The 12430-nt window shown below is 43.7% G+C and overlaps 1 protein-coding gene across 1 annotated transcript in view; it reads right to left on the bottom strand.

Moving 5' to 3' along the window:
* Positions 1-12430, bottom strand: part of pou6f2 (POU class 6 homeobox 2) — a 100964-nt gene that overhangs the window by 83018 nt on the left and 5516 nt on the right. Inside the window, exon 2 of the mRNA XM_042710318.1 lies at positions 6745-6910. Coding sequence (XP_042566252.1) covers positions 6745-6910 — 166 coding nt within the window. The remainder of the gene's footprint in view (positions 1-6744; positions 6911-12430) is intronic.

The following is a 12430-nucleotide window of genomic DNA, read 5'->3' on the forward strand; positions in this document are numbered from 1 at the left end:
GTTGACAAAAAAAATGAAATACACTCTATTGAATAAAACAGATAATCCTGGCAATCATGTTCTTTACTTTTCTTCTACACAACACAAATGGTAAACTTTTTAACTTTCTTTTTTTTAATGTAATATTTGACTGCCATGTTTTGGCTGGATAGTCTAAAGCAGGGGTACTCAATTAGAAACCCAAAAGGTCCACTCGCCAAATTTCCATTCAGTCTAGGGTCCGGAACAGTGACGGTCAAAATCCCAAAACATAACTCCAACAAAAACGTTCGAACTATGCACAAAAGGTGATGTGGTCTGGCCTTATTTGTGTGAAAGGTGACACCTTTTTTGGGCTTTAAACTTGGGCATAAAATGTTTTTTGTCGGGTTTAGAGCACGCCATGATTTCCGTTTGCTGAGAAACAGATACCGTTCACAAATCGATCTGCCCGCGTTGTTGCCATTGACACACACAACCTGCGTGACCCACAGAGCTCGCGGCCAACATTGAGTGAATGAGTTGTCTCACTCAGATTTTGTTATTACAGCTCCTGATTGGACCTCTGGATTGGACACGGAAGATAGAAACCACATCGAGTAGGAAAAAAATATATAGCGCGAAATCACGCACCGATGAAAACTCGCTTGGATCTTGATTAAATTAGAATGTTGATTTTGGCTTCGGTCCAAATTTGATTGCGTCTGGGTCCGGACCCGGACCGGAGTCCGCCTATTGAGTACCCCTGGTCTAAAGGATAGTTGCTATTATAATCAACTTCTCAGAGAAAGACACAGAGAATGTGAGACAGGGAGTGATGAGGAGACAGAGAGAGACTCAGAGAGCGTGAGACAAGGAGTGATGAGGAGAGACAGAGAGAGACTCGGAGAGCGTGAGACAGAGAGAGACTCAGAGAGCGTGAGACAGGGAGTGATGAGGAGAGACAGAGAAACTCAGAGAGCGTGAGACAGAGAGCGACTCAGAGAGCGTGAGACAGAGAGAGACTCAGAGAGTGTGAGACAGAGAGAGACTCAGAGAGCGTGAGACAGTGAGTGATGAGGAGAGAGAGACAGAGACTCAGAGAGCGTGAGACAGGGAGTGATGAGGAGAGAGAGAGAGAGACTCAGAGAGCGTGAGAGGGAGTGATGAGGAGAGACAAAGAGAGACTCCTCCACATCTCTCCCTTCTTTAAACCCCCCCCCCAAAAAAAAAACAAAGAAACAAAGAAGAAGAGGTAGGAGGCAGCCAAACAAAAGCAGACTTGATGCTTATTAAAGAGAATGGTAACCCTGGCATTACAAGAGCGTTACTGAGTTATAGCTTTTAATGGCCCTTGCCTTGGGATATCCCTGAAAAATTCATCAGCTTGACAGCGGGATCCCTCAGACTGATCAGGGTCGGCCGGAGAGCTGAGGCTCCAATCAGAGGGCCCAACCCCTCTGGCATGAGATCCACACACACACACACACACACACACCCTCACCAGCCAAACCAGAGAAGCGGCAGTCACCCATGACAAAGCAGTGACAAGCCATAATGGTTTACCTCGGGATCTCAGCCCCCCCTAACGTACAAACCCAATCCCCATGATTGTCCAAATAAAGAGATACATACATGTATCAGACACCTACACACTCAGACACACAATGCACACATACGCAGCACTCTTCCTCTCTCACTCTTCCTCTCTCTCTCTCCCTCTCTCTCTCTCTCTCTCTCTCTCTCTCAAACTCACACGCAAATACACTCAGACTCTCCCCGCACTCACATTCACACTCCCCCTGTGTTCTCATAAGGCTCTCATAAAGTCTGTGTGCGCGCACGCGCTTGTGTGTGTGTGTGTGTGTGTGTGTGTGTGTGTGTGTGTGTATGGGGTGGTGTGGTGGTGCTGATGTCTGATGTATTATTTATTCCAAAACACCAACCAATGCTCTTTATTCTGTTCCTTTTATGTCTAATGTAATTGAGTCCTGCTTTTCTGATGGCTAAAAACAGACTGCAGTGGGCTGACAGGCGCTGCGAGGCTCCTCTACTCCTCTCCGCTCCTCTCCGCTCCTCTCTGCTCTGTGAGGCTCCGCTGGGGCAGACGCACCTGCTCACAGCGCCCTGCCGTCTGTAGGAGTTTTAACTACCCAAGCTAACAATACCAAATCGACCCAATCGATGCCTTGCATGGGACAGTAATTAATCACAATCCACCAAACCGTTAAAGGTCAAGTTGTGGGGGTATATTTGTGTTGGCAAGCATGCCTTCCACTGTTTGTGCATTTTTTTTCACTACTTGAGTAAGAGGAGACCAATGGACGTGCATGTTATGTATGGCTGTTCAGCTGAAATTTAATAAGGTGATATCCTCAGAGGCAAATGTCACAGGGTTACAATTGAATTCCACACTTGAATTCTGAGATGGAGTAGAAAACATAAAACTATAATTCTGTGGAGATAAATTGACAGAGGGGAGAATTTGACAACATAATCTAACTTAGAGTAAGAACATAAAATACGGTAACTCGCAGACTAAGACAGCTAACACAGCTAATGTTTTGAAAATGTTTGTCACAATAAATACGGAATACGAAAACAGTGAGTTTGTGATACAGGTCAGTCTGACTCAAAGGCAATTACGCCTGAGAGCTGCGACCACTGCAACCATTCATCCTTGATTAATTCCTTCTTTAAAAATCACAGTTCTCTTGATGTGAACATCTTCATTAAATTGTAATACACTTCTCACTTTTCATTTGAAAAATATCTGGGCACTTTAGTAATTAAGAAACCATTAAGAAAAATCAAAGCAATTGTGTTCAGCAGGAGTGTTTTAAAGAATGATTGAATTCAACAAGCGATTGACTTTGATCATGGATGAAAACATCTTTAATGCTATGCTATTTATCAATTATGTACAAATACCAGAGAGCTTGCCATAAAACGTATATCTATGTGTACATAAAAAAAATGCCCCAATAGCAATAATCACTTTAGCAATAATTACTGTAGTCACACAAATAAGGAAGTCATTTTCAAAGAAAAGACTTTGTGTGGTTTCAACTGTGGCCAACCAACAGCTCTGTGTTTCTGGAGTGAAAAAGAGGGACTGACACTCATTGAAGGAACCGTGAGAAGAGAGGAGGCAGGAAGGGAATTGGAGGAGTCAATGTAAAGAGTGAGAGAAGGAAACCAAGAACGAGAGAATGAGAGAGAGAGAGAGAGAGAGAGAGAGAGAGAGAGAGAGAGAGAGAGAGATGAGGGAGATTCACAGCACACAAGTGAAAGAATGAAAAAGGGTTTGGTCCTTCATACAAATGTTATATGATCTTTGCATACTCAAAAAACGGCACCCTCTTCGATCAAAGTCAAATACACCACAAACCAAAACAAAATGTCATAAACAACTGATTACATAGACAGCTAGTGAGCTTTTGACATTATACTAGACTGTAGACAACCATAGTCTTTGGGAAAGATGATTGTACATCTTTATAGTATAGTTAGAAAATATTTTTACTGCAAGCAAAAATATTGCAGTTAAATGCAAATAAGTAGTTTGTGTAGTGTATAAGTTATAAATATAAATTTTAGTGCCATATGAGATGAAAGAATAATTTAAAATGTTCAATTACGAGGTAACTGGGTAATGATTTTCACATAAAATATTCATAATCTTTATGATTGTTCTAATGGTCTAATTTATTACAATAGCAAAATAGAAGCAGACTGTGCTTAAACCAAACCAGACTACTTTGCTCATTTTTCACACCCTATTTTACATGGAAATAATATAAAGCACACCCAATTAACTTAATTAAATTGCATTACAAAATTAAGTGTGTGTGTGCGTGTGGGTGTGTGTGGGTGTGTGTGTGCGTGTGTGTGTGCGTATGTGTGTGTGTGTGTGTATGTGTGTGTGTGTGTGTGTGTGTGTGTGTGTGTGTGTGTGTGTGTGTGTGTGTGTGGGTGTGTGTGTGTGTGTGTGTGTGTGCGTACGTGTGAGAGAGAGACAGAGAGATAGATGGCCACAGAGAAAGAAAATGATTGAGTAAGTGTCTGTGAAGGTGAATGCTTATGTATATGCACAAATATTCAAGCAGTCAATCTAAATCCTGTGAAGCTCTTTAATAACTGTCCAAACACACCCATAAATCCTGCTCCCAGTTTATGACACACGCTGACAGACACACCTCTGTCTCTGATCACACAAACACATGACCCGCCATTCGTCACGTTCAAAACGGCCAGGGGGCTCTTCACACAGACACACCTCAGCACCCTGAGATCATAAATATCCTCCACTATCCCAATGATGAATATGCAACACACTGGCTGATTGAGGGGGCACTGGCTCTGATCTGGACTTTCATCAATGTGCAGAGGTCAGTGGCCACAGCTTTACAGTCACACATACACATATATACACTCTCTCTCGCGCGCTCACACACACACACACACACACACACACACACACACACACACACACACACACACACACACACACACACACACACACACACACACACACACACACACACACACACTCAGACAAACACACATAGTAGAGCTGAGGCTCCAGCGGGGCATGACAGAGGACCGGGGCACATAGCATGTAAGGGTAAATATAAGGGGTTTTAGTGAATAGGGAATTCTACAATGGCTTTCATTGAATGTTTTTAGTCATGATCGCTCCTGATGTGCAGTTTTGGCCAGCATCAGTGCAAATTACACAAGAATGATCAGCAAAACAGGGTTAAATTGAAATAGATTCTATATTACAACCACTCAACAAATTAATTTATTTTTACTTTTTTGTTTGATTTCTTAAAAATATAAATTTGCCTAATCAATAAAAGCTTTAAATGCACACATTTCTGAAAATAAATGCTACCAACTTTCATAAGATTCAGGGAACACTGTGGTTATGAACCAGTACAACTATAACTTTATATTCAGAAAGTCACAGATTTACATAGATGCAAAACTCCTATTTTAATACTATTAATACTTTAATACTATTTTAGTACTATTTTAATCAAAATCCTATTTGTGGTAAAAAAATAAAATAATGTTTTGACCAGAGCTTAATTAAAGCACCAGGAAATAATAATAATAAAAAAAATAAAAATAAATGTTATTAATACATTATCAAAAAATAAACACATTAGTGAATCATATCAAATTTACCAGTGTCATGCATGCTGATCTGTATTTGTTTAGCCTTTAAGGACAGTATAATACCAGTGTGTGTACAGTGTCTTTCTGCCCCTGTGTGTCCTATTCAGACAGCGACTCCTCTCCAGTCTAACACAACAACAGTGCATTGCTTCCCCTCAGGGTTTCGCTCCTCTCCTTCATTTTAGCTGGAAAGATCTGAAATGTGAAGAAATGTCACGCTCCATGAAAGATTAGTGTGTGTATATGTGTGTGAGTGTGTGTGTGTGTGTGTGTGTGTGTGTGTGTGTGTGTGTGTTTGTGTATGTGTGTTTGTGTGTGGGGGGCCTGTGCGTGTGTGTGTGTGTATCCTGTTGCCATTCTGCCCCAGATTCGGTCACATCTCCTTGCTTCCTGAGCACCAACAAACACGGTTCCCTATGCTGTTCCTTCAGAACCGCCACGCAGACATTATTTCACACTGTTCCCAATGCTGTTCCTTCAGAAACGCCATGCAGACTTTACTCACACGGTTCCCTATGCTGTTCCTTCAGAACGGCCACACATACATTATTTCACACGGTTCCGTATGCTGTTCCTTCAGAACCGCCACACATACATTATTTCACACGGTTCCGTATGCTGTTCCTTCAGAACCGCCACACATACATTATTTCACACTAGCACTGGCAGGACTCCCCCGCCCCCCCGCTCGTTCAACCAGTCCCTGCCTCATCAAGTCTCAGTGATGTCAGTCATTAACCAGAAGACGCTTCACAAAAAGCCTGCTTGAACATGATTTCCACTCCAACAGGCTCAAGTAAAGTGAAACCTCAACAAACCACCTGCTTCAGCCATTTCAACCAGAAAAAGAGAAAGTAAAGATAAAACATGCCGCACTCTTAACTGACGTGCAGAAAATGCACCTTAATTTTTAGCAACTTTAGCGATTTTGATAAAGGGATTCTAGAGTGCCATAAACCTCTGTTGATGAAACACCATGCCACCGCACATCAGCTGCTCTTTTCTAGGGTATCCTAAATTAACCTCCTTTACACAGGTGCTGGAGCCACACACCGGCCTCTAATCTATACACCTCACAGGCCTCTACACCTGCACTTCAACACAGCCACTTCCACCATAAGTCATAACAGCAACTCACCAGGCACTCACTCTCTCACACACACACACACTTAAAATAAATACACACACACCCCCCACACACTGAAAGATAAATGTGTATACACTCCTTATGAAACAACTGGCACATACCCACATGTAAATACACATACAAATGCTTCAGGAAATACAGACAACACACACTCAGTCATGGATAAATGTATACACATGCTAAACACACTATGCAGCTACACACACCACCACACACCACCTACACCTCTTTCACCCACACACATTCACACACACACACACACACACACACACACACACACACACACACACACACACACACACACACACACACACACACACACAGCCTGATGAAATATCCCTCTCATGCCGGTGAAGTGCTTCATGGGATGCTAAGAAAGGGGGGTGTGTGTGCACCCATGCGGTCTCCCAGCAGCGGGAAGAAGAGTTTAAAAAAAAAAAAGCCCAACTCACCGTAGAGCTTCTCGTCTGCGTCGTTGTCAGCGGACAGGAGCAGGGGCTCGTCGGTCAGGTCGCTGTCGGGGCTGCCCGGCTTGTCGTCCGCGTGGAGCTCGGAGGCGTCCATGTCGCCGCGCAGGGAGAGCAGCGGCTTGCTCAACTGCCCAGTAATCATTGGCTCCTAGGGGGGAGGCGCAGGGTGGGGATGGAGGAGCAGCAGGAGTGGGAGCCCAGGTGAAGACCGCGATGAAAAAAGAGGAGAATTTTTTTTTAAAGGAAGAGGGGGGGGGGGGGAAACAAGAAGGAAGGAGAGGAGGTTAGCTTTGGCTTATGCTGATAAGGTCTCTATTCCTCTCTCTCTCTAACTGTCTGATTCCTGAACACACACTCTCACTCTCTCCTATGCATGTGCGTGCTGGTGCTGAGTCTCTCTATCTCTCTATCTCCTTCAGCCGCCCCCCTCTCTCTCTCTCTCCCTCTCTCTCTCGCTTGCTCTCTCTGTGCCTTCCCACCTCTTGCTCTCCCCTATCGTTCAGTCATTCACCCTCCCTCTCTTCCTCCTCCTCCTCCTCTTCTCTCTCTCACTCCCTCTCCCCCTCCCACATATTGGGTGCTTCTTCTACTGCTGGTGCCGGCAACAATCTGGCAAGAGACAGTTATGGATTGTAGGCTTCTCTGCCTTGTCTTCTGCCATTAAAGATGCACTGAGGCTGTCAAAGGCCTCTTTAACACACACACACACACACACTCACAAACACTCAACTGTTCTTTAATAGTGGATATTTACAAGCACACTTTGTGGCCAAGACCTAATTAAGTTAACAGAAAGGATGCTATTTTCTTAAGTGGTGTTCAAATGCTATGCAGTTAATTTATCCAGGCTGGTAATTTCTTGAAGGAGCATGAGTTATGCCAATAAATTACAATGATCTACTGTGGTAAGCAAACTCATTTATTTAACTGTGTCTTTCCACAGTTAAAAAGCAGCCTTCGCAGGGATTCAAAAATTAAATGTACGAAATTTTCTTAATTGGTCTTTAAAATGTCATTATATATTAGGCTGTTTCATGATTAGTAGCATGCTGAAAACTTTAGAAAACTGCACTAAATATATTCACACACATAAGCAAAACTGTCATTTTTAAATCAAAGATAAATTAAACTGTCTTACCAGAGGGGTGTTCCAATATAGGGAAGAAAACTACACAGTGAAAGTATGTTCCAAAGATGAGGTGGGGAAAAATCACTTTCTCCTTATGTCCACGAACCAGAAGAAGCAGTTAATTCATGCCAGCCTCTGATCTGAAGCCAGTTAGTGCATGCTCATCACAACGCCCCTTAGCCAGACTCCACGATGGTGAGGCATCGACAAAGCTACTGCAGGTTCAAGCCTGAGGTTGCCTCTGGAGACTCTCACAGGAGATGTCACCTCCACTCTCCCCCTCTTTCGCTCTCCCTCTCTCTCTCCCTCTCTCTCTCTCTCTCTCTCTCGCTCCAAGCACACACACACACACACACACACACAGACAGTGCTCACCCATCCCTCCTGCTGCGATGCACACACAAACAATAGCAGACGCGTGGGGAGGGCAAAACTCCCCATCCCCCGTCTCCCCCCGCCACTGTGCAGAGAAGTTTCTGCCCAAATGGGTTTCAAAAGAGGACAGGTGATCAGTTTGTGTGCAGTCAGAATTGAGTAAAAAGCCAATGTGTGTGTGTGTGTGTGTGTGTGTGTGCATGTCTGGGGGGGGGGGGGGTTGGCAACTTTGCTCCTTATGCCCTCCACTGCCACTACCACGACCCCCCCCTACCCTCTGGGTGGTCAATGCTGGGGCAAAGAGTGCACCCCTCCCCTAAACGAATGTGCCCGTCAGCACAGCTGGAGAGAGTTTGATATGACACATTATAATCTATGAAAATGTTGATCAATAGAAATAGTTTAAGCTGTCATTGGAAAAGCACGGCGGGCTGGTCAATACTCATATCCCCGGCAACAATGTCGCTTGTCATCAGGGTCCTCTCTTTCTCTCTCCGCCCAAGCACTTAAGTACAGGCAACTCTGCACATCAATGCACCGCTGTCTGCTCCACGGGGTAAACACATGGGGTAAACACCCCTAGACACACGCACACACTCACACACACACACACACACACACACACACACACACACACACACAGACCTATCCACACTCTTCCACTCTGCATGTGTTTATGCCATAACCTGCACCCCTCCTCCCCTCTCTCCCTCTCCCTCGCCTCATCCTCTCCACTCATCCACTCTCCCCTCTGAGTTGCCTGATAGGTCCACTGGAGGGCAAAATTAATACCTAATTGAATCGTGCAGTCATCAAAATAATCAATACTTTTTTATTATTTATTCTTTACAGTCTGTTGACTGGTTGAAAGCTCAACGGGGCCTGAGGCTAACCCCCCTCCCCACACCACCACATCCAACCTACCAACGCCCCTACAAAAAGGAAAGAAAGAAAATATCTTCCCATTTCACTGTGTCATTTTCACATAATCCCATTTTGCACTCGTGCACAATATAATCAAGGAAATGAATACACAGAGAAGATAGAGAGGAAAAGAAAGGAAGACAGAAAGAGAGAGAGGAGGAGAGCGCTCCAAATGTTTCCCTTTGAATCTTTCTCTCATTCACTGCCCCCTTCATTGTTCTTTTTGATCTGTTTTTACGGTGAGGTTTCATCATGTGAGGTGCACGGCAGCTCTCTCACACGTGTCGACCGCTAGGAAGCGGATCGCTAATCTTTCGCCTGTGGTCCTTAGAGAGGAGCAACAGTGTTTCGCTCTCTCCCTCTTTTTCTCTCTCTCTCTCTCACTTTCTGTCTCGGTCCTCTTACTACTTCTAACAGTTAAATACGTCAATGAAAAAGGGCACATTTTCTGATGCCAAAGTGGGTGAGTGAGTGAGTAAGTGTGTGTGTCTGTGAAAGAGAGAGAGGGAGAGAGAGAGAAAGAGACAGAGAGAGAGCGAGAGAGAGAGAGAGAGAAGGGGAGGGGGGAATGGGATTGCCTTACTCCCTTCGGCCACAGATGAGAAAGAACAGGGAAAAGCACTCGGCTGCTGACCCCCCTACTCCACCCTCAGTCCCCCGTACTCCTGCTCCCACCCCCTGCCGACGGGTAGCTGTGACCCCTCTGCGCCCACTCATCAGATATCCATGCTAATTGCTAATGGCCTTAGCCATGGGGGTTTAGCCGTCCCTCTGGGGCAGCGAGGGGGCCTCTTGTCCTGGACGTAGCATGTCTGCTGGCTCCTCACCCTCTTCCTGTCTGGTCAGTGCAGTTATCTGTGCTGTTTATTTCCCTTTCATCCCTTTAGCTCTGCATCTGTTTTATGTCTCCGTGTATACACCCCTTTGTATCTGCCACAAACACGGCATCAAAAGACAGGTGTAGGTATATTACCTTCAGCTTCATGAAGAATACAGAGTTAATACAATTAACAAATGACATGATGTGAAAACTATTATTAATTATTATTATTATTGTTATTATTATTATTATTATTGTTGTTGTTGTTATTATTATAGGATTTGAAGAGTGATGTGATACATATAACTTCTAACATTACATTATAACAAACAATTATTATAACATTTGTAATGTATTGTATGTAATAATTATTAATGTATCATAAACAACTAAGTCTTTCTCATTCAACATTCCTTTGCAAGAAATGTTATATGCATTTGAATTAGTACTTCCCGTATAATGATGTTGTACAAAAGTACACAATAAAGTACTTTACTTGAATTTTATCTGAATTTGTATGGATTTGTAAAGCTTTTAAATTCTCCATCATCATTCCATAGAATATTCTATCATTGTCTTCTCACAGGAAGCACTTAACCTGCTCATGGAGGGCACTAAGCAACTAAGTAATAACATCCACCGCAGAATTCAAGTCTTTAAATAAACACATTACTCTCTCTGTGTGTGGTCATTTGGTGTGGATAGCGGTCCCCACATGGCAGCTGATCCTACAGGAAAGGGGGGGGGGGGGGGGGGGGGATGAGGAGATAGGGGGTGCGGGGAAGGCCGGGAGAAGTGTATGTGTGTGTGTGTGTGGGGGGGGCTCAGGGAGGTGACTGTGAGCGGCAGACAGGGTACAGGTCATAACAGGGGAGCAGCACACTGGGAAGACTGTTATCTGGACCCCCGAGAGTCCGCGGCACAATGCAGTCTGGGAAAAGCACTTATTCTGAGACCTCACTCAGTCTACATGTGCTACAGTAATGCCTTCAGTTGGCTTCATTTGTTTCATTTCAAAGACATCAAAATTAGTTGTTTTTGTAATTATCATCATAATCATGAGTTATTTTGTCAGTTGTAGTGGTAGTAATAGTAGCCTTTACAACAATAGTGCTTTTGCTGCTGATGATTACATCAACATTATTTAGATCTGATCACAACTGATTTGAAAATAGCGATTATTTTTATGGTCATTTTACGAAATCCTATCTTTTCCTAGATTCCCAGTGAATAATATATAAGGTGTGGTACCGCACAGCGGTCATGTCCAATAGTGTGTGCTGTCTGTGCACTGAGCTGCAGGAGACTTTCTCATGAATGGGTCTTAGGGCTGACTGCAGTGTGCTGTAGATACGCAGACTACCCAGAGCGGCTGCACTCTCACCCCGCTACAGGAGAATCACTGATGCGTCTCCCCTAGAGAGACAGATACATACCGCTCTTCCCAGGCTACCAAAATATGTTTTTTTTTTATAAAATGCTATGAATTTCTTCAATGAAGTTAATATGGTTTAAAATAACAACACAATATATGTACATCCACGTCAGACATAACTTTGTATTTTGATAAAACCTCAAATGCTGGTTTAGGTTGTCTCATTTTATTTATATATATTTTTTTTTTCAGATATCTCCATGGCATCTGAGGAATTCAAACAATGTCTTGTTTTAGTTCTTTGTCAAAAATGGGACCAATACAAATCATAACTTCAATTATAACAACTGTTTCCCTCAGACACCCTAAAAACCATGCCCAGGCGAACTCCACCACAGGAGATCAGTGGACATTAAAAGAAATGTGTTATTGCCCCTTGACTACAAAATCTGTGTCTTGAAGAGAAAAAGAAAAAAGCCTTTGAAGCTTGAGACTATAAGACCCAGCAAGACCACCTCAGATAAATATAAAAAAGCCATTGATTGCTCAGAGGAGTGTTTTGGGATTTTTTGTCCATCGATCCCCAGACTGACCTTCTAGAGCATCAAAGCTTTCGGTGAGCTAATCTGGTCCCCTGTATTAAGGCTACAGCAAAACGATATAAAGAAGGAGATGGAGGGAGTCAGATGGAATGAGCGAGACAGAGAGAGAGAGAAAGAGAGAGAAAGAGAGAGAGAGAAAGAGAGAGCGATAGGGGAAAGAATGTCAGTGAGAGGTGAACGAGAATGAGAGATTATCTGACATGGGGGGGGATGGCACTTACAGTGTATCGAAAAAGAAATCTGGAGAGGGGGAGACATGGAGAGATAGAGTGAAAAACAGAGAGAAATAGAGAGGGAGGGGAGTGGAGACAAAAAGGTGAAAGACAGCAAAGACACACAAAAATGTTTCTGCACGTGTAGGAATGAAGGGCGCTGGGAAGAAGAAAGAGGAGAGGACTCTGGACACTTCCTCCTCCCTGGACCTTGTGGTGGACGTGCGTCAG

The sequence above is a fragment of the Clupea harengus genome, chromosome 17 (assembly GCF_900700415.2).
Source record: "Clupea harengus chromosome 17, Ch_v2.0.2, whole genome shotgun sequence".
In the NCBI taxonomy this organism is placed as follows: Eukaryota; Metazoa; Chordata; class Actinopteri; order Clupeiformes; family Clupeidae; genus Clupea; species Clupea harengus.